A 22,216-nucleotide genomic window follows, 5' to 3' on the forward strand; every position below is an offset into this window, starting at 1 on the left:
TGGACAAAAGAACCAGATTCCACACACACACACACACACACCGCCAGTTTTCTAACTGGAATCTTGCGGTTTCGATCAGCATCTCTAGAAAAAACGCGCAAACAAAACCTAGTTATGATCTCTCCGTGGTGCTGAAGCAAGACTCCCCATCCCTGTTCGGTCACTCTCGGACACCTCAGTCGTCTGTTTTGAGATTATCACATTCCTTTTCAGCCTTTCCATGTGGATTCTAATTGTAAATGTTTTTGACTCTCAATGATAACTTTCTAGTAATTTAAGTACGAATAAAATCAGACCAAGTTCTTTAATTTAGTTTTCTATTATTTTAGCGCACTAGAAATTATCCTTTTATTCTTGTTCTACCGCAGGACCCAGATTCTGCCTTGTTGGAGGTGGACAAATGGTGACTAGATTAGAAAACATTAGGCAGATTTTAGCGTCAAGCCTGCACTCCCGGCTCTTAGAACTACATTTCCCATGAAGATGGACTACATTTCCCATGAGGCCCCGGACACGCGCGTAGAAGACGCAAAGGGACAGCTTCCTGTCTCGAGAAAAGCTGCGTGGCCGACGACCGGAAGGTAAATGTGGGGGTTTTGGGGTGGGTTATTTTCTGGGTTCTTCAAAGGGGAACGGACAGATGGACAAACAGATGGACGTTTCTCTCTTTCCCTCTAAGCCCCTGTTCCCATACCTTGACCTTTTCAGGAAAGCGCTCTTTAGAGCATGGAAATGGGAACTCGCTAAAGACCGTGTTTTTGTGTCTGGTGCTTCTCGGAGCACTTGTCAGAAACGTGCAGCAGTAGGAGCTTCTTTAATTCGATTCCTTGAGGGCCCTGGGACTGCGGAGTGTAATCTCTTATGCCTCAGTTAGAATTTTGTTTGCTCATAAAACGAAATATTCGTAGAGGTCGGGATCCCAGTAGTATGTGGGGTGGGCAGGCGTGGCAACGATTTTCAAATTGGGGGATTACTTTCCAGTATTAGTGATCATAGTGCGTGTTTCCTAATCCTTTGGCTGTTACCCCTGCTTCCTTCTTTGGTTTAAAAGTTTATTATGGGGAATGCTCTTCCTACTACTTCCACTGGTTACTAATATTTTCGAGACTAAACCGTTTTAACTTCAAAAAATACATCGAAAGTCTAGCGACGGCTGTTTTAATATTTACAGTCAATGCTTAGCGCACGCACGAAATTCCTTTGTGGTAATTTGGTGGCCCCCCTCCAGGTATTACATGGCTGTTTGGGAACCACTGTGCTTCACCCGTCAGGAGTCCTCTTTTCCCCAAAATGTCTTATTACTCGCTTAACCCCTTTGGACTAGTTTTTCGGTTATATAAGGGGTTGAACTAGATAATCACTTCGGAAATTTTTTGATCCGGTAATATTGGGCTTTGAGATATGAAGATGTAAATCATGGTTTTGCTGTAATTTGTATGTAAAAAGTGCCATGTGGCTTTTAACTTTTAAAAAAGAGAGGTTTAAATAAAAACTACCTTTAATCCCACCACCTAGAGTTAGGTGTGTTGATCTTTCCTTGTGCCTTGCGTGTGCAGTATGACTGAGATTGTACGGTGCAGTTTGCAACTTGTTTGACCTAATTTGCATTTTTCTATTAGCTTACCATAGATTTCCAGTGACTAATAGTCTAACGTTTAATTACTTCACTGTTGTTGGGTAGTTTGCAGTTTTTACGTATTTGCAGTGAATGTATATCCTACCTACATATATCTTTGAGTCACTGATTCTTACTTTCCCTGATGAATGCCTAACAACGGAACTGGGTGAGTGAATGAATGAATGATGTCGCGTAAATATTACGGAGAAAATGTATTTTAGCAGATAGTAATGGTCAAGGTCATTCATTTTTGTTACACAGCTGTTTTTTCCTAGAACAAGCAAGCTGTTTCTGCTGTCACTGTTCTGGCTTAAATGCTAAAACTGACAACCTCCAGATTTTAGGTGTTTTTGGGCCAGAAGCATCAGGAACAAATAGATCCAAGTTCAGGTGAGCTAAATTAGTGATTTGGTCTGTACCCTAATAGACCAGATTCATTTTGGTTATTATCTCTCCATCTGGTTCCAGCTGCTAGGAGTTTGAAGTTCTGTTGCAGAGTGGGAATAGCCTTCAAGTGACAGGCATAATTTCTAAGAAAATCTTAGTGGCAAATTATAAAAACTATGGCATTCTAGAAGTAACAAATGGAGGGCAATATATTGCTGAAATAATTCTGAAACAAAACTTGGGTTAGAATCTTGCATGTCACACAGTGCTGTTACTGAGCATCTATTAAAAATTATTAAAACAGTTAGCTGGATTTACTATATTCCTTTAGTAACGAAGGTTATCTATGCTGTTACCTTTCCTCCTTTAGGATTGTGTGTAAAGGGCAGGTTTTTGTTCATTCCCTTTGGCTCTCATTATTTAGGTGGTGAGAGTATGATGGGGAGTATGATTGGAAGCAGAATCATAACCTAGGTTTGAGATCATCTTTGGGAAGTATTTAAGTAAAAATAAGGTCAAATTCACAAATTGCCAAAATTCTTTAATTTGGGGCAGTTGCTTACTGCCCAGCAACTTTAAAAACACACTCATAAAAACAGCAACTCACACTAGCCAAAGGTAACAAGTTTATAAAACAGAAATAGTGCTGGCTTTGCTTACTAGTCTGACAAAATAAAAAGACCAGGTCTGTTTTTCTTTTTCTGGCATGATTCCTCTTGCAATTGCTAGATATGAGTGGTAATTTGGAAGTTAAGTGGTATCCGATACCAATGTGACATACACCTAGGAAGGACCAGTGATGGGTGAAGTCCTTACTCTTGTGTTCCATGGTCTTCTGAGTTAGTTGTTTGTATTTAAGTAAAAGGAGAGAGGTTAAGAACCAGGTTATCCCAAACAATGCTGTGAAAGGAGAGACCGGTTTAAAAAAAAAAAAGACTTAAGAAGGAGAAAAAGGGAAGGGAAGCTTCTTGGGCATCACACCATTTGCAAGGTCACAACGAACACCCCAACGAAGGGCAGATCGTTTCTTCTCCGTTGGTACTAGGTAATTGTTTGGAACATATATGTGCTGAGGCTTGGATTGGTGTTCTGCACGACAAAGCATCTGCTCTCGGACACCCCAGCGTAATTCCTTCCTCTGATCTTCACCAGGTAACCGCATCGAGTCCCAGTCTCGTTTATACTCAAAATAGCGGGCTACCCGGTCTACCTTGCCCCGGTTTCGGCTCAACTGGTCCAGCCTTGGGAGAATAAAGGACTTGGGTCGGCTGGCAACGATCAGGTCTTGTTCATAAGCTGGAGGGCCCATTTCTTCTCTTCGTAGACAGCAGATGAGCTGATCTTGAGAAATTCCTTGGTATTCACGTGGTAGACTAAATTTTTGTGAAATATCAACTGGAGATTCCCTGTCATCCTGGAACTGCAGATTCATCAGCCTTTGTCTTAAGTCCCAGACATCCATGTCACTTTCTGTACCAGACTCTGATTCACTGATGATCGACTCATCTGTCACTAATACTTCCCCACCTGGCTTTCGACGCAGCACCTTTCTCTTCATCACGGGCTTTCGGAGTCTTTGGGAGGCCTCTGAGACTGCTTCTGAAGAGGCATTGCTTTCTATATGTGGGTAATGCAATTGCACAGGAAGAGCAGGTCGCTTTCCTGGGGTGACTGAGGCTTTACTGTAGGGATCATATGGGATGGACTGGGCTGCTCTCCTGACATCTCCCTCACCCTGCCCTGCACAGATATAGGTAAAAGCTGTAGCAGCTGCTAACATTCGTTCTTCTGGATCCATATTGGCCCATTTTTGTCCATCAGGTCCCATAAGTTCCTCCACTGCTTCCCCTACACTGTAGGACCTTCTGCAAGAGAAAACACCGATCAGTTTTCCAGTAATAAATTTCCAGCCCCAAAATCATTCATTCCCTTCTTACGTACTATTTTATAGCAGTGAAATGGAGAAAGAATGGCTAAGGCAGTCATAAGTAGAACAGTTAAGTATATAGTAAAATACAGATTAGTACGGGCAGTATGGGAGCACTTTGGAGGGGCATTAACTCAACTCGAGAATTTATTAACCGCTTTCATTTCCACTCTCTTCTTGTTCACTCCCACTTTTACTGCCTGGTAGTCTTGCCATCTTTAGTAGCTCCTAGGATAGGCAAGTTCAGGCATGAGAAAAGCTCAAGAGACTAATGATATGGGGCACAATACTTAATGTACATTATGTAACTTGTACTTAGAGGGACACTTTATGTATCCAGCACTGTTTTTCGTGCTTCACATTTATTAAGTTCGCGTAATCTTCACAACTGTGGGATAGGTACTCTTAGTATCCCCTTTTCACAGATGAGTAACATGAGGCATTGAGAGATCAAACAGCCCAAGGTTACACAGCTAGTAAGTGGTGGAGCTGGAATTCTAACTCAGGCAATCTGGATTCAGAGTCCTTGCTTTTAACCATGAGAGTGATTTAATTCAAAAAACCATCACAAAAGCAGTTATATACATGCAGACACTCCTTTTGTTTAAGAAATAACACGTCTTCAGCTGCCAAGCTAACTATGTTCTTCCCAACAGCCTGTCACTGAATTAACTTTTAGTACCCAGACCAACCCGTCAAATACCCAGTGCCAGTTTCCTGACTGGATCTAGAATAGGTATCTACTGCCCAGTATTTCCTGTGTCTCTACTATTTTTCTTCTTAAGCTGAAAAACTAATACATATACATGTAGTTTAAAGCAAGGACTCCCCACCTCACACCACCCAAACCAAGTTTCACTCTCAAAGGCAGCTTCTTATAATTTCTCCAGTAATTTTCCATATTCATATGCACTTTTATACCACAAAGGAACATATTATACAACTCTTCTGAACCTTAAAGATAGTCTTGGTGATCCAGCTGTTTCAGTACATGTAGACATACTTCATTTTGTTTAAAGGTACATGGAATTCCAGTGTATGGATGTACCATAATTTATTCATCCTGTCCCTGACTGATTTTAGACTTAGTCTTTTGTTCTTAAAAACGAATGTTACAACAAATATCTTGTAAGTTTTTACATACTTGTGCAAGCATATGTGTACGTTAAATTTCTAGAAATGGAATAGGTGGGTCAAAAGGTATGTATGTGCTCAATTTTGATAGCTGTTGCTAGATGCCCTCTAAATAAGTTGTACTGAGTGTGTATTCCAGATCTTGTTTCTCCTTCCTCTCTCCAAGGTGGTATACTATCAAACCCTCTCCTCTTTGCAGTCAGTTTGGTAAAGAAAATACTTCTCATATAAATTGGCATTTATTTAAATTGAGTAAATTTCAGCATCTTTTCATACATTTACAAGCTTTTTCTCCCTTTTGTATGAAATGCTTGTTTCCATTTACCTCTCAGGTTGTTGGATTATTTTCTTGTTGATCTTTATATTAAAACTGATTTATATATTCATGGAATACATACCATCTTTACATTTTTCTTGACAGTTTGTTATTTACCTTCTGACTTTTTGCTGGTAGAAACATATTTTTAGGTAGTCACATTTTTTTGGTTTTCTACAGTTTCTGGGTTTCTACAGTGCCTTACTTATAAATGCCTTTCCTACTTCAACAAGATTATAAGAAAGTTATCTCATGTTTTCTTCTAGCACTTTTATAGTTTCATTTTTTACATTTAAACTTTTCATCTATCATAGATACAGAGACTCAAAAGAGCAAAAAACTAAATGAGCTACCTAGACTTAGATAACCTAGTCAGCCTTAGAACAGATGTGGAGATGATATTCTTTAACTAAAGTAACCATCAGTCAAAGATTGTCTAGTACTGTCCCAGTATTATATAGTACAGTTGTCCTCAGATTATTGCAATATGCCAGGAATTTCAACACTGGTATCTAAATTATATTATCTAGAGTAACTTTTAACTGCTAGAGGTACAGATATCTTTTATCAGGACATGCATTAAATTTGACTTAAAGATCTTGATGCTTAATTACCTTCTTTCTGCCATCAAAACTGCTTAAAGTAGGAAAATCTTGACTCCAGATTCTACTTCCAATATGAAGTACAATCACTGACAAGTTTCTTCCATCAAGCCAGCTCTTATTGTACCACCTTTAAGAGGGAACTGAGTATTAGAACATACAAGCCACTAATTTTACCTGAAATATTGGAAAGCAATAGAAACTTGGAGTAGACATAAATATTCCATATAAACAGATCTTATGATTGGAAAGATGGGACAAATATAATGAGAAGTCAAAAGGAAATGTTTTAGGGAAAAAAATATCTATAACATCCGTCCTCAGTCATCTCAGCTCATGAAGAAGAGAGAAATGAAATCTACATATTCCGTAAATTCTGACTACTCTTAACAATGCTAGCTGAATGTTTTTGATGCTACTTTCCCTTTCCACTGTGAATTGGCCAGACAGGATGGAAAAGAATAATAGCTGGATGATCAACCCATAATAAAGCTAATGCTTATATCCCTGGGCAGAATCAAAAGTCCATATCCTTTAGGCATCAGATTAAATCTTAGATACTATTTGAACATAATGGAATGATATTGATATCACCAAAGCAATCAGCACTAAAATTGTACCTCTTTACTCTCTTTTCAGATAGGGTGGATCTCTATGATTTGTTTATTCCTGAGGTTGTCTTATCATGGCTGAAAATGACATAGAAAGAATCCAGACTGAGAAACTCCTAAAAAGAGTGCAAGAACTGGAGCAGGAGGTACAGAGACTTAAAAAAGAACAGGCCAACAACAAGGACTCAAACGTTAGAGAAAATTCTTCAGGAGCTGTAAAAGCTAAGCGTGCATTTGATTTCAGCGCTCACGGCCGAAGACACGTAGCCCTAAAGATAGCCTATCTGGGCTGGGGATATCAGGGCTTTGCCAGTCAGGAAAACACAAACAATACAATAGAAGAGAAACTGTTTGAGGCTCTAACCAAGACTCGACTAGTAGAAAACAGACAGACATCCAACTATCACCGGTGTGGGCGAACAGACAAAGGAGTTAGTGCCTTTGGACAGGTAAGGGCCATTGTACTGTTCCACAAAGCGAGCAATACCAATATATTCTAGGTGTACATACTGAGGGTTCAGATTATTTGTATCTGTAAAACAATATCTTTCTCTAATTCCACAGGTGATTTCTCTTGACCTACGTTCTCACTTTCCAAAGGGCAGGGATTCAGAGGATTTTAATTTAAAAGATGAAGTCAATGATGCGGCTGTAGAGATCCGTTATACCCACATTCTCAATCGGGTGCTCCCTCCAGACATCCGTGTACTGGCCTGGGCTCCCGTAGAACCTAGCTTCAGTGCTAGGTTCAGCTGTCTTGAGAGGACCTACCGCTATTTCTTCCCTTGTGCTGACTTAGACATTGTAACCATGAACAATGCAGCTCAGAAGTACGTGGGCACACATGATTTTAGGAACTTATGTAAAATGGATGTAGCCAACGGGGTGATTAATTTTCAGAGGACTATTCTGTCTGCTCAAGTGCAGCTAGTAGGCCAGAGCCTGGCTGAGGAGAGATGGCAAGAACCCTTTCAGTTATGTCAGTTTGAAGTGATTGGCCAGGCGTTCCTTTACCATCAAGTCCGCTGTATGATGGCTATCCTTTTTCTGATTGGCCAAGGAATGGAGAAGCCAGAGGTTATTGATGAGCTGCTGAACATAGAGAAAAATCCCCAGAAGCCTCAATACAGGTAAGTTTTAAAAAAATGAAACAAGGAAGCACCCAGACCCCCAAAATAAAACAGCTATTGCCCTGAGATATGGAAGAATATATTTTAAAATATATTATATAACTAAGTCTCTGATTCTGCCTTCATGAAGCTTTTACTCTTAACTTGTAGAATGTTATGAACATGTAGCAGGGAGTGGTATCGTTTAATTTTCTTCTGTTACTGTTCTGTCCCTTTAGTAAGAAACCGGTGTTTGGACCAGGCCCCTTAAATAATTTTATAGCATTATGGTGGGGCCGAGTCAGCTCACTTCTAGGTGACTTGTTACCACTGAAATTTAATGTAGACCAAGCCTAACTAGTTGGTCCACGGTTTGCTGCCTTTTCTTTTTTTAATTATAAAGTTGTTCAAGGTTAGGGATGGTGTTTTATTTTCTTAACTATTAGATACTCAATATTGACAAAGTTTTCCCCCTCCTTTTAACCCAACTAATCCTGTTTTTTAAGAATTGTTGGATGGCTGCTGTGTATTCTCATACTCTGTTTCTTCTCTCTTTCTCTCTAGTATGGCTGTAGAATTTCCTTTAGTCTTGTATGACTGTAAGTTTGAAAATATTAAGTGGATCTATGACCGGGAAGTTCAGGAGTTCAATGTTACCCACCTTCAGCAACTATGGGCTAATCATGCTGTTAAAACTCAGATGTTGTATAGTATGCTACAAGGACTGGACTCTGTTGCGGTACCCTGTAGGACAGGTATGACAGGGAACCAAAGTTATACAGGGTTATGGGGGAGGGAGATTCACATAAAGTTTGGAGGTGATTCTACTGTGGTAAAGTATCCATGTAATGCTTGATTGTATACATTATAGGACCAAAGGTGGATGGAGTGATAGAATGGAGAAATGTTAAGCCCTCTATCATAAAGCAGACCAGTGCCTTTGTAGAAGGAGTGAAAATGCGCACTTATAAGGCCCTAATGGATCGTCCTAAGTGCCAAGGATTAGAATCCCGGATCCAGCATTTTGTACGTAGGGGACGCATTGAGCACCCACATTTATTCCATGACGAAGAAACAAAAGCCAAAAGGGACTGTAATGACACACTAGAGGAAGAAAATACTATTTTGGAGAAACCAACAAAGAGAGTTTGTGTTGATACAGAAATTAAAAGCATCATTTAACCATAGAGAACTCACCAAGATCTAGGAGGCAGCAAAAAACCATTAGGCTAAAGAAGTTCTTGCTTGAATAAGAGAGAATTTAAACATTCTTTCATTCCTGTCCAAGAGAATTAGAGATGGAAGAAGCAAAAAGTAATTCTAAAATGGACATATATTTACATACACCTGGAAACCTGTGCCTTGTGTTCAAATTCATTAAAACCAGATCCTGCAAGTATCTGATTTGTTGTGCTGTCGTTTTTAAAAGCAAATGAGATATTTACTACTCATCTGAATTCTCATAAAGAGCTTTGCCCAAGTGTCAAAAATTAAAAATACAAAATTTAGTAAGTTATATATTTGATTAACTGGTTTAGTGCCAGACAAGATACCTGAAAATGACCCAAGTGGGTAAGGCACAGCATCTCTTATGAAGCTTATCAGTCTAGCGCTGTGTGAGCCACAAATTGTCTCTGTTGCATAGTCCTTTTTTTTTTTTTTTTTTTTAACATTTTACACGTGCAGAAAAAACTCTTAGCCCACGGGCCATATAAAAACAGGCCATGCAGTTTACCAATCCCTGGCCTAGTGGTTTAAGGAAAGCTCTTATAAAGAGGAGACATGCAAGCTAAATCTTGCAGAACAAGTGGGAGTCAATTAAAGTGGGGATAAAGTAGCAGAGCTTTAGTTGTGTTTTAAGGCAGAAGACGCAGCTGTATGAAAGGTTAAAGGTTACAGCATTTGCATTCAGGTAACTGTAAATACAGTAGTACGGCTTCAGAGTGACAACAGCAGTTAGGAAAGGTAAGCAAGGGTCATGTTTTAGAGCCTTGTAGGCCTTCCTAAAAAAGCTTAAATTTTATCTTGAGAGGCCACTGGAAAAAAAAAATTAAGAGCCAGAATTGTGTAGGAAAAATATTGCTCTGGTTTTACTGTGCATTGCAAGACGGCAAGACAGTGGGACCAATTAAGAGGCTGTTGGAGCAATCAAGGAAATAGATGATGACGGCCTAGACTAGATTTGCAGAAAGGGGAACGGAGACAAGTAGGTGAATTTGAGATTAAGAAAGGAGAAGCAACAGGACTTCGTGGTTGAGTGAGTGTCAGGTTCAAAGCAGGGACCTTTCAGGATAACTCCTACATTTCAGATTTAAGCACATCCTGGAGACACACACTAGGACAGGAAAATGAGGTGGGGCTTTGCTTGTTCTCAAAGTTGATAAGTAACCCTCAAAATATGACTTATAAACACCAATATTCATTCAGAAGAGTTTAAAGTTCTCTTAAATAATACATTATCCTTTATAGCAATTAAAACAGTAAACATCAAAGTAAATGAACTCAGACCTTCTGCCTCAATAGTAACAATTTTCATCACAGCAGAGTGTATTGCTAGTCCACATTTATGATATAATACTATATACTATATAAGATCCAAAGTTTTATTTACCCGCCAACAAATAATTGGTTTGTTCCTACCTATATTCAAAATTCCAGGTATACAAATATGATTTATACCCTCAAGCTGCTAGGTAAAATATAATAATAGATGGGACAATTAGAAACAATACTAACGGAGAAATAGTACACCGATGCTCAGTAGTGGATGGGCCACAGAAAGAAGACTTCACTGAAAGAGTTCCAAGTTTAGGAAATAAAATAGTATAAGGAAGTGAAGTGACCCTGTAGTTTTGAAGAGCAAGAAGACACAATAGCTTTTACATTCTAGCAGAGTAGGAACCAGAAAAGAGCCCCATTTTACAGATGGGGAAATAGCTGGACAAAGTAAGAGTTTTTCTAAATTGCCAATTGTACGATCCAGGTCTTCTGGAGTTTGAATCACGTCATCAGTTTTTGGGACTTGATCTGCCAACATTTCATAATACCCTAAATGTCCTTAAAATATGACCGCTTTCTCCTTTAATTTTGATGTAAGGATAGCGTGATCACTGAGCATAGCAAAATATCCCCACTTAAACATGTAAAGACAAACCAAAGCATTTTATTTTTTTCAGGTTCCTACCTTATTTCAATGTACTTTCACTGGCATTAGTTTTCAAGTCAAAGAAAAACCTAGAAAAGAACAGAGTTTAGGGAATCACTCAAAAAAAAGAGTCAACTATAAAGTAATGATACATGGGACAAAAAGCACTAACTAAAAAGCCATGCTTAGGGCTTCCCTGGTGGCGCAGTGGTTGAGAGTCCTGCCGATGCAGGGGACACGGGTTCGTGCCTCGGTCCAGGAAGATCCCACATGCCACTGAGCGGCTGGGCGCATGAGCCATGGCCGCTGAGCCTGCACGTCCGGAGCCTGTGCTCCACAATGGGAGAGGCCACAACAGTGAGAGGCCTGCGTACCGCAAAAAAAAAAAAAAAAAAAAAAAAAAAAAGCCATGCTTAGCAGATTCTATAGAAACAAAAGAGAGGATCAGGGTCTTTGATCTTTTTTTTAATTAATTAATTTATTTTTGGCTGCATTGGGTCTTCATTGCTGCATGCAGGCTTTCTCTAGCTGCAGCAAGTGGGGGCTACTCTTCGTTGCAGTGCGTGTACTTCTTACTGTGGTGGCTTCTCTTGTTGTGGAGCACGGGCTCTAGGCGCGTGGGCTCAGTTGCTGTGGCTTCCGGGCTCAGTAGTTGCGGCACACGGGCTTAGTTGCTCTGCGGCATGCAGGATCTTCCTGGACCAGGGATCGAACCCATGTCCTTAACCACTGCCCCACCAGGGAATTCCAGGGTCTTTGATCTTAAGTGAAATCCTTTCAAGGTTAACTAGGTTATGTTATCAAATCTAGAAGAATAAGGATCTAATGACATTACTTTTGGTAGTTACCACAGAAAAACTCAGAACAATCATCATAGATGAAGCAAATCAGAAGTCACAAAATGTAACTTTGAAGAATTACTTCATTTATGTGTATTGTATAATACGTTGTATAAATTCCAGAGTCAGACCGATAGTAGGGACTAAATGAATGTGAGGAGTAAAGTAGGGCTTAGGTTTTTCTTTCTTCACTGGAAAAATGGAAGGAATTATTTCAACAGGTTGTGAAGTTTAAATGAGATTATATATATATATGTTTATATATATTACATATGTAATATATACATGTAATATATGATATATATTATATATATAAATAAAATGGTGCTTTGTGAGAAGTATTACACCATTCATTTCAATGTTCATGCGATACAAAACTACCTACTAAAAAGATAAACACAGAACAGAGGAAAGTAGGGACAGAAATGGGACAGGAGTCTGGGCTGGAATGGGCTGGAAGAATTCCAATACTAAAGCCCAAAGAGTTTTTTTTTTTTATGGCATGTGTAGTATACTATACTACGATTAACATGTTTTCTTTGCAGTTAAATTATTGCACACTTTTTCTTTCTCGAATGTATGAAGAAGATAGGTGCTTGCAAATAATAAAATATAAAATTTAATAAGGTCCACAAGTAGCTGTCAGTTTTTTCTCTTTCTTTTTAATATAAAGACCTGATAATCCTTTCTCCTTACTTAGGGGGAAACTTTCACATAGAAGCTAGCACAGCTTGTATTTTGTAGATAAATACAGATGATATTGACCAAAATACCCAACAGTACCTTCTGGTCAAAATCTTAAGCAATTCAGTGTCCCATGTTTACCGAGTTGCAAGTGAAAGGATTTTGAGGGTGGAAGGGAAGGATTTTAAATTGGAATAGCGGGGCTGGATCACTAGTTAGATTCTAAACTTTGCTGGGAGGCTATTGCAGATTTAGAACAAATTTCTCTACCTCTCGGAAGGAAAGCATGCAGCTTCAAGAACAAAAGCATTAGAACAAAAGAAAACAAAACACCCTGAAAAAGACAACCATAATCCAAAGAGACAACAAACTAGTGGAAATACTGTAACAGGTTCAAAATCACTAATTCAAATTCCTATTAGAAAGCTATTAAAAGGTACAAACACCAGCAGAATAGGGAAAAGACAGATGATTTACTGAAGAAATAATGAGTAATAAACATAGAAAAAGATGTTTCATCTCATTAATAATGCAAATAAAAACATTAAGCTATGCTTCTAGATTGGTAAGACTCTTCAGTACCCAGTGCTGGCTGGAGTGTGGAGAAATAAGTACTCTTACACTGTGTACTGTGTGTTGGGGGAGGGTGCAGAGGGGAGATGACAATTTTTCTAGAGGGAACTTTGGCATTATGAATCAGAATTTTAAATGTACCATAATTTCTTTCTTTCTTTTTTTTATTTTTTTGTGGTATGCGGGCCTCTCACTGCTGTGGCCTCTCCCGTTGTGGAGCACAGGCTCCGGACGCACAGGCTCAGCGGCCATGGCTCACGGGCCCAGCCGCTGCTCCGCGGCATGTGGGATCTTCCCGGACCGGGGCACGAACCCGTGTCCCCTGCATCGGCAGGCGGATTCTCAACCACTGCGCCACCAGGGAAGCCCGTACCATAATTTCTAAGCCACAAAACGTTTCCAAGAAATTATTCTAAGGAGATAAACTGGACAAGAACGCAAACATGTACATGTACAAGTAACCACTACCATGCTATTTTCTGTTGATGCAGAAATTGGAAAAATAAATGTCCATCATTAGGGGATTGGTTAAATAATACGTGGTATAGTAGAGCCATAGCAAGAAATACCATGCACCCATTAAAAATGATAATGCAGGGACTTCCCTGGTGGTTCAGTGGCTAAGACTCTGCGCACCCAATGCAGGGGGCCTGGGTTCCAGCCCTGGTCGGGTAACTAGATCCCAGAGGCCGCAACTAAGAGTTCACATGCCACAATGAAGAGCCCGCGTGCCACAACTAAGACCCGGCGCAGCCAAACAAAGATATTTTTAAAATGATAATGCATATCTACATTTGGCATGGATCAAATCACTTATTCCTAAACTATTAGGGACTAAATAAGGCATAATCTGCTTTTTAAATGAATATACTTTGTTATATTCAAAATACACAATTATATAAAAATACATTTTCCAATCATGTAAATATATACTCATAATGAATACATCTTAAGTAAACCCAAATATGAACACCGATTTTTTATTTTTGATCTGTGGCTGATGGAATCTCTAGTATTTTCCTCCTTTTTAAATATGTACTTAACAGTGCTTGGATTTATTTCTACAAATACTGAGACTGTATACTTTTTATAACCAGAAAAAATAAGTTGTTTTTCTTTCTTCATTCTGGGGCAGGACTATAGGATTCTTCAATTTTACACGCTATCCTAACTCATTAGGGAAAGAGCTTCTCGCACTGTGACATCCGGAAGTTCACAAAGGGTGAAACTAGAGGGGGAGAAGACTTTTCTCCCTTCGCGACGACAACAAAGACCAGAGACTGCACCAGCTGGCCCGGGGCGTGGTTATCGTCTCAGACGCTCACAGCCTCCGGGGAAGCCGGCTGCCCCGCGGTCACCGGTCCCGCCGCCCACAGGCCCCTCGGCCCCGTCCACCTCGCGGAGCGGCGACCACGAGGGTGCTCGCCGCTGCGGGCGCCGGGCTGGCAGTGGGCGGCAGCTGGTGCACATCATGACCTTGAGGGGTCGAACGCGCCGGGGGCACGCACAGCGCCGCTCAAACGTGCCTCCGCAGGCCGCACACCTGGGCTCGGCGGGAGCGTCAAGGCTCTGTACGGCGTGCTGGGGAGACCGGCAGCCAGGGGAGGGAAACTCCAATGCCGCGCTACTCAGAACCTGACCTCTCCACAGCTGTGGGCGGGCGGGCGGCCCTAGGGAGCCCGTGCACCATCTCTCTCAGCTTTGCCCGCTTACCGATCCAGCGGACGTCCAACGGCCGCACCGACTCCCACCACCCCGCTAGCGTAGTACCGCCGGTTTCGGTTAGCGTCCCACAGCTCGCGCAGGCGCACGGCCCGCAACGCGCCCAGGCTGCCGTTAACCCCCCGGCCGCCCAGATTTAAACCCGAAGAACGAACGGCCCCCTTGGCCCCGCCCTCCTCCTTCCTACTGGCCCAGAGGGTGAACGTCTTCCAAGTGTACATCCCGATTGGTGCCTATTTTCTTTTGGCCCTCCCCTATGGGCGGGAGGAGGCCTGGGAGTCCGGGCTCGGATTCGGCAGGGCCGCCACCCGCTGAGCTCCAGCGCGTAACCCGGAACCGACGCGGCGTCGCTTTTAGGTGTCCCCGAAGGGGAGGAGAGGACTCTCAAGCCTCGGTTAACAGCGAGGTAGCTAGATTTGAGGAGAGGTGTTCTAAACGTTCCGTCCACCTCAGGGGAACCAGTCTCCTCCCTTCCGTGCTCCGGCGGCTGCGGGGCTGGGAGACGTCGGGGAGGGCGTCTCTCAGAGCCGGGTTGGAGCCACTTCCCCCGGCCCCGCCTCTTGCCTCCTGGAGTCTGATACGCGCAGGTTCCGGACGCGCATCCGCAGAGAGTCCTTCCCGTGGTTTCCGAGGCTCTCTGATTTGACCCATTGCTGTGTCTCCAACCCTTGCCAACGTGACTGTCAAACTGCTCCCGCAACTCCCACTTCCTTGGGTGAAAGAGGCCTCGCTTGTGGTTTTCCCCTGGAATGCCCCCGTCTGCTCCCTTCGCCTAATCTTACCCTTAAATTTGTTTTGTTTTGTTTACGTACCTGGGGGAAAAGGTCTAGTGCTTTGGGAGTTGCTGGCGGTGAGACCTAGAAAAGAAAAAGAGTAGAGGTCTTCACAGCTCAGTGTCCTCATCACTGCCCTGCAACCTAACTAAAGCAACTTGTCCTCCTCGTCCTGAGCGTTCTGTACCCCACCTCACAACAAATAGGAAGGTGACAAATTTAATTTACACTATTAAATTCAGGATTCAGAGAGGGAGAAAATAATCCGTAATCTTTTCCTCCAAACTTCATATTGCCTCTTACTCTTACCCCTTTGTCCTAGGGCCTTTGCACTACCTCTAAGGCACTTTGGATTTGTTGGAGGAAAGAAGAAGGAATAAACAAAGGAGAAGAAGACAGAAGTAGTTTGTGAAGGTTTGAATGACCCGACCCCTAGATCTCCACAGTGTCTTAACACGACTTTAGTGCACACATTCTTTTCTCATGAACAAATATCCCACGTTTAGGTTTGGTCATCTCATAGCTGCATGTCTTTTTCAGTGGCATTGAATTTGTCTTAGAAACAAGAGCAGACAGTCATTTTTCTTACCTACTGCTTTGCTCATTCAACAAACTCCTTACACACACACACACACACACCCCATTAGTTTCTTGTTGTCCTTTATGTTAAAATTTTATCTTTGAAACCCTTTAATCAATAACTTGAAGGATCTATCTTCCGTCATCTTTCAAGTGGTATCTTGTGTTCAACTCAATCCCTGTTTTTTGGTGGATCACTTCATCCTCCAGCTTTGTCTAGATCTGATTTGATAATCCTCGTGGTTCCTTGAAATCCACTGAACCCAGGTCAAGAAAACTTAACCAGGACCATCTAAACTACAGTATATGGAAGGAAATCCTATTCCTGCAAACCAAACTGCATGTTTTAAAAAAATATATTAAGGAAAATTTCAAACATATGGAAAAAATGAAGCTCCGTGAACTCAATGCCAGCCCCAACAATTATTAACTCCTGGCGAATCTCGCTGCTCCCATACCACTATCTACATAACTCCTCTTGTGTTTCTTTGAAGCAAATAGCAGGCATCTGAAAGCTATAAATATATCAGTATGATTTCTGAAAGCATAAAGGAGTTTTAAAAAGCGTAACCACAATATTATTATTACAGCTAAAATATTTCATCTATTTCCTTAATATCATCAAATATCCAGTTTAATTTTCTACTTGCCTCGTAATTTTTTTTTTCTCTACTGTGCTTGTTTAACCCAGGACCCAGTCCACTTCACACGTTGTGATTGGTTGATACGTATTCTTTCGAGCTTCTCTTATTCTACAAGTTCCACCTCCATATTTTTCCCTTACAATTTGCTTGTTGAAGGAACCAGGTTGTTGGTTCTGTGAAGTTTCCCATGATCTGAATTCTGCTGATTGTGTCTAAGTGACGTAGATTAACATGGTTTCCTTACCTTTCGGTAGTAATGCATCCTTTTCCAGATGCTTTCCCTGATTCAGCCTAGCTAGTTTAATTAACGCATCAGCATCTTTATGCATTCGAATATTGCTTTCAACTGGTTATATCCTCATGTTTAAGTTAATCACTCCTTATGATATCTTTGCTTACCTCACCCCTTTGTTGGCATTTTCAAACTCCTTCAACTGTAGACCTCTCTCATCTTTTATTTGCATGTGTGTGGATGGTAGTTTAAGGAATAGGTGAGAAGGAGATCTTCAGGAGAGTACAGAGTGAAAAGAGAAGGCAGCCTGCACTCTTCTGGAAACTCTTATTTGTTGAACTCTGGGAGACTACCCTGTCCTGCTTCTGCTCCTGCCTCTCTCCTCTGCCTTTCAACTGTTGCTGGTCTCCAAGGATTGGTCCTTTTTTTTTTTTTCCTCCCTTGGAGAGCTTAATAGTTTTTTTGTTTCCACTATTCATTTTATGTGAGATAATTTCAAAATCTATAATTTTAATCCTTACTCTCTCCTGAGTTTCTGAAATCTATCTTATCTGCATATTAGAATTTCTACGTGAATTTCTTTTCATCTTTCCAAATGCAGCATATCTGAAATATTACTCATCTTTCCACTCTGGATTCACCCTTGTGATTTCCAAGGGTGGATGGTATTATCATTTCCCCATGCTCTCACCCCTTAAGAGATGATCTTTTTTTTTTTTTTTTTTTTTTGCGCAGTACGCGGGCCTCTCACTGTTGTGGCCTCTCCCGTTGCGGAACACAGGCTCTGGACGCGCAGGCTCAGCGTCCATGGCTCACGGGCCCACCCGCTCCGCGGCATGTGGGATATTCCCGGACCGGGGCACGAACCCGTGTCCCCTGCATCAGCAGGCGGACTCTCAACCACTGCGCCACCAGGGAAGCCCAAGAGATGATCATTTTTTACTCTTTCTCATCTCCGTATATCTCATTAAGTTCTGTCATTTGTTCCCTTGTAAAGTCTCATCTCTCTTCCTTCCATTTCCTTTTTTACTACTAATCATTAGTTCAGCCCTATTATTTTGTTCTTGGATTTTTTCAGACACATTTAATAATATTGAAGGATACGGCATAGTAGCTAAGACTGTAGGCTCTGGGTCATATTATCTGGGCTCAAATTCTGACTCCTCCACTGCCTAGATATGTGACCTGGGCAAGTTATGTAGCCCCTCTTTGATTCTATTTTCTCATTTTAAAAATGGAGATGATAATTTGACTTCCTTTGTATGTTTTCTGTGAGAATTAAATGAGAAAAAGTACGTTAGCATAGTGTCTATGAAATAATAACTCACTGCATTATAACTATTGTATAGTATTCTTTAGTCTTTATAATCTTTATTCTGTTCTTACGAGAAGAATAGCTCTCTGCCTTCCCTTTTATCTCTCTTGGCTCAGTCCATCCTATACATCATTGCCAGAGGAGTCATCCTAAAACATTAATCAAGTTATTCTGCTAAAGCACCTGCAGTGGTCTCTCTTTGCCAGAGTAAATTCATTCTTCTTGGGGCCCTGCATGATCTGGACCCATCCTGCCTTTTCAGCCTCATTTCCCAGGTCCCCTCTACTCAAGCTTCCCATTCTAGTCAGTCTTGTTTCTTCACCGTCCTCAAAGCCACTTGGTTTCTTTAACTTTGGATCCCTTCCTTATCTAGATTCTCCTCTTATCTCCTTTCAAATCCTATGCCTCTTGAAAGCTCATCTCCAATTTACCCCTCCCACCAAGCCATGCCTGATTACCCTCAGCCATTGGAATTTGACCCTTTTTGGAATTCCTATAGCACTTACCTTTATTTCTCATTTAACTTCTAAAATACCTAGACTGAGACTGTTAATATTCTGTTTAGTTTAATCTTATCTCTTCATTCCAAGCTGCTCGTTCCTTTCCAGTCTTACTTTCTGATACTTCATAATGTGAGCCTTTCACCAGTCTACTCACTAAGCATTCAAATCTCAGCAATGATTATTATTATAACTATGATGATGATGTACACTTCTACCATTGTTCATACAGGGCCTTCTCTGCTCAGCTCTCTCTCTTCTTTTTTAGCAGTCACAAAGGCAACGGTTGTAAACGAAACAGCAAGGGTCAGGAATCAGGAGACCAGAGTTCTCTTTCCAGTAATTTGCCAGCATAATTTGGACAGGTTAGTTTCTCTGTGTTTTTCTTCTCACCTGTTAAATGGAGTTACATTAGATATTATGTTAATTGCTTTCAGTTCTAAAACGCTTTCATTTTAAATCTATTTAAGGGCCAACTCAAGTCTGTTATTCCCAATCATTCTTATTTATGTCTTAAGCACTGATACTCATATCTTGCTTTTTATTCTTATTACTTCTTCACGTGTGTTGTATTTCTTTTCCTCCCAAGAAGATCAAGCTCTTTGAGGGCAGGTATATGTCTCATATTTGCTGTTATTTGCCACAAATATCAAAACTCTGTGTGTAATGGAATTCACTGTGGTTGGATTAAATTTTAAATTAAATGTCCTGCCATTAAATCAGAACATTTAATTACTTCCTTTCACTCAGGAGCAAAACTTCTGTCCTGAAATTTCTAATAATCAGTGAGCTGCCCCAGCTGGGAGGGGCAGATGCTATATGAGTTGAGGCGGAATGAAATATGGTGATGTTGTAAATCAGAGTTTCTCAACTTCAGCACTGTTGATATTCTGGGCTAGATAATTTTTTGTTTGGGAGGACTGTTCTGCACATTGTAGGATGTGGAGCAGCATCCCTGGCCTCTACACTTTAGATGCAGTAGCATCCCAATCAATAATAATAATCACAAATGTGTCCAGATATCACCAAATGCCAACTGTGGGGGCAAAACCATCTCCAACTCAGAACCGCCTCTTATAAATGAAAGTCTTAGACAGGACATGCCAGATGGTGAACGAGGTTTTCTTTACACCATGTTTCTTTGTATCTGCTGTACTTCTTATAGATGTTTACATTTTTAGAAATAAAAGAATTAAGAACCGAGTAGAGTTTTTTGTGTGCAGAAGGGAAAATATCGGAAAATTTCTGTGCCCACAGTCCAAGGAGAAGTAGCAGAGTAAAGCCAGCCTTTAGGTGGCTTCATAGAAAGTAGTTTCAACCTGAGGCTCAGAGAGAAAAGGACCCTGATTTCTCAGAGCCTTAGGAGGTTGTGAGAAGGAATTTTAATTTTGAAATGAAGAAGGAAAGTAAGATACCTAGGAGAATAATTGGCCCAAGGGTTGACCTAGAGTAGGACTGAAAGAAAGAAACAGGGGAACCCTGGGGAGGAAGGAAACCCTTTGATGCCTTAATGTTGCGGCTATCCTGAGGTTTTGATATAGCAGTCTATATGTATACAAGATGGCTTTAAGTTGCTAGTCTCTTAATTTCACATGCATTTCCAGTGTCGTGCATTTGTGCTCTCCTCTTGATTTCCTGCCTTTACTATATGTTTTCCTTTACTGTTAAGCTTTCCCATTTGTAATTTTCTTGTTTCTAGTTGTGGGCTTTTCTTTTCTGCCTAGAGAAGTTCCTTTAGCGTTTGTTGTAAAGCTGGTCTGGTGGTGCTGAATTGTCTTAGCTTTTGCTTGCCTGTAAAGCTTGTGATTTCTCCATTGAATCTGAACAAGAGTATTCTTGGTTGTAGGTTTTTCCCTTTCATCACTTTAAATATATCATGCCACTCCCTTCTGGCCTGCAGATTTTCTGCTGAAAAATCAGCTGATAGCCTTATGGGGATTTCCCTGTATGTTATTTGTTGCTTTTCCCTTGTTGCTTTTAATATTTTCTCTGTCTTTAATTTTTGTCAATTTGATTAATATGTGTGTCAGTATGTTCCTCCTTGAGTTTATCCTGTATGAGACTCTGTGCACTTCCTGGACTTGGGTGACTGTTTCCTTTCCCATGATAGGGAAGTTTTCAGCTATTGTCTCTTCAAATATTTTCTCAGGCCCTCTCTCTCCCTTCGCCTTCTGGGACCCCCTGTAATGTGAATGTTGGTGTATTTAATGTTGTCCCAGAGGTCTCTTAGACTGTCCTCATTTCTTTTCATTCTTTTTTCTTTATTCTGTTCCACAGCAGTAATTCCACCATTCTGTCTTCCAGGTCACCTTTTCGTTCTTCTGCCTCATTTATTCTACTATTGATTCCTTCTAGTGTATTTTTCATTTCAATTATTATACTCTTCAACTCTGTTTGTTCTTTAAATCTTTTAGGTCTTTGTTAAACATTTCTTGTATCGTCTTGATCTGTGCCTCCATTCTTTTTCTGAGACTTTGGATCATCTTTACTGTCATTACTCTGAATTCTTTTTCTGGTAGTTTGCCTCTCTCCATAGTTGGTCTTAGTTGCCTATCTTAGTTGGTCTTCTGGCGTTTTATCTTGTTCCTTCGTCTGGAAGATATTCCTCCGCTGTCTCATTTTGTCTAACCTACTGTGTTTGCAGTCTCTGTTTTGCAGGCTGCAGGATTGTATCAATAGTTCCTCTTGGCTTCTGGTATCTGCCCCCTGGTGGGTGATGCTGGTCTAGAGGCTTGTGCAGGCTTCCTGGTGGGAGGGACTGGTGCCTGCCCACTGGTGGGTGGAGCTGGTTCTTCTCCCTCTGGTGGACAGGGCTGTGTCAAGGGGGGTGTTTAGAGGTGGCTGTGGACTCAGGAAGACTTTAGGCAGCCTGTCTGCTGATGGGTGGGACTGTGTTCCTGCCCTGTTGGTTGTTTGGCCTGAGGCATCCCAGCACTGGAGCCAACAGGCTATTGGGTGGGGCCAGGTCTTGGTGTTAAAATGGCAGCCTCCAGAAGAGCTCATGCCAATGAGCACTCCACAATACCTCTGCCACCAGTGTCCCCATTCCTACAGTGAGCCACAGGCACCCCCTACCTAGCCAGTATACCCTCCAAGACCAGCAGGTAGGTCTGGCCCAGGCTCCTATGAAGTCACTGCTTTTTCCCTAGGTCCTGGTGTGCATGAGACCTTATGTATGTCCTCCAGAGTGGAGTTTCTATCTCCTCCAGTTCTATGAAGCTCTTGCATTCAAGCCCTGCTGGCCTTCAAAGCAAATGCTCTGGGGGCTCCTCCTCCTGATTCCAGAACCCCAGGCTGGGGAGTATGACATGGGGCTTAGTACTCTCACTCCTATGGGAGAACCTCTGTGCTATAATTATTTTCCAGTGTGTGGGTTACCCACCCAGCATGTATGGGATTTGATTATATTGTGTACGCACCCCTCCTACAATCTTGTTGTGGCTTCTTCTTTGTCTTTGGATGTATAATATCTTTTTTGGTAGGTTCTAGTCTTTTTTGTCAATGGT

At 41.3% G+C, this 22,216-nt stretch overlaps 3 protein-coding genes across 9 annotated transcripts in view; 2 read left to right on the forward strand and 1 right to left on the reverse strand.

The window, feature by feature from the left end:
• Nucleotides 1-504: 504 nt before the first annotated feature.
• PUS3 (pseudouridine synthase 3) lies at nucleotides 505-9,103 on the forward strand. Of its 3 annotated transcripts, XM_081239444.1 has the most exons (6): nucleotides 508-581; nucleotides 1,880-2,008; nucleotides 6,624-7,044; nucleotides 7,160-7,725; nucleotides 8,269-8,459; nucleotides 8,576-9,103. In XM_081239444.1, exons 3-6 carry the CDS (start codon nucleotides 6,670-6,672, stop codon nucleotides 8,884-8,886), a joined length of 1,443 nt encoding a protein of 480 aa, XP_081095570.1. In that variant the 5' UTR covers nucleotides 508-581; nucleotides 1,880-2,008; nucleotides 6,624-6,669; the 3' UTR covers nucleotides 8,887-9,103. The 3 variants fall into 3 exon arrangements, with proteins under 3 accessions (XP_081095569.1, XP_081095570.1, XP_081095571.1); XM_081239443.1 differs by lacking the exon at nucleotides 1,880-2,008 and having other exon boundaries at nucleotides 505-581; XM_081239445.1 differs by lacking the exons at nucleotides 508-581; nucleotides 1,880-2,008 and adding an exon at nucleotides 3,552-3,628.
• On the reverse strand, nucleotides 2,543-14,952 carry HYLS1 (HYLS1 centriolar and ciliogenesis associated). Of its 3 annotated transcripts, none has more exons than XM_081239447.1 (4): nucleotides 14,659-14,787; nucleotides 10,889-10,938; nucleotides 5,997-6,114; nucleotides 2,543-3,870 (listed from the first exon to the last, which is right to left on the reverse strand). In XM_081239447.1, exons 3-4 carry the CDS (start codon nucleotides 6,008-6,010, stop codon nucleotides 2,943-2,945), a joined length of 942 nt encoding a protein of 313 aa, XP_081095573.1. In that variant the 5' UTR covers nucleotides 6,011-6,114; nucleotides 10,889-10,938; nucleotides 14,659-14,787; the 3' UTR covers nucleotides 2,543-2,942. The 3 variants fall into 3 exon arrangements, with proteins under 3 accessions (XP_081095573.1, XP_081095574.1, XP_081095572.1); XM_081239448.1 differs by having other exon boundaries at nucleotides 14,586-14,661; XM_081239446.1 differs by lacking the exons at nucleotides 5,997-6,114; nucleotides 10,889-10,938 and having other exon boundaries at nucleotides 14,659-14,952.
• Nucleotides 14,953-15,005: 53 nt separating this feature from the next.
• LOC308620132 (uncharacterized protein) overlaps nucleotides 15,006-22,216 on the forward strand; it is a 42,199-nt gene continuing 34,988 nt past the window's right edge. For all 3 annotated transcript variants that reach the window (XR_014016290.1, XR_014016291.1, XM_081239449.1), the window contains exons 1-3: nucleotides 15,006-15,073; nucleotides 15,763-15,854; nucleotides 18,979-19,075. The gene's annotated coding sequence lies outside the window, so the exon portion shown is untranslated. The remainder of the gene's footprint in view (nucleotides 15,074-15,762; nucleotides 15,855-18,978; nucleotides 19,076-22,216) is intronic.

This window comes from Mesoplodon bidens (assembly GCF_964165515.1).
Source record: "Mesoplodon bidens genome assembly, chromosome: 7".
NCBI lineage: Eukaryota > Metazoa > Chordata > Mammalia > Artiodactyla > Ziphiidae > Mesoplodon > Mesoplodon bidens.

Excerpts from the sequence above, each read along its gene's own strand:
- HYLS1 (XM_081239446.1), bottom strand. The coding sequence starts at position 14,888 with ATGTACACTTGGAAGACGTTCACCCTCTGGGCCAGTAGGAAGGAGGAG. Across the intron at positions 3,871-14,658 it reads GTTGGACGTCCGCTGGATCG|AAGGTCCTACAGTGTAGGGG; the intron begins GTAAGCGGGCAA and ends TTTCTCTTGCAG.
- PUS3 (XM_081239443.1), top strand. The coding sequence starts at position 6,670 with ATGGCTGAAAATGACATAGAAAGAATCCAGACTGAGAAACTCCTAAAA. Across the intron at positions 7,045-7,159 it reads GAGTTAGTGCCTTTGGACAG|GTGATTTCTCTTGACCTACG; the intron begins GTAAGGGCCATT and ends CTAATTCCACAG. Across the intron at positions 7,726-8,268 it reads CCCCAGAAGCCTCAATACAG|TATGGCTGTAGAATTTCCTT; the intron begins GTAAGTTTTAAA and ends CTTTCTCTCTAG.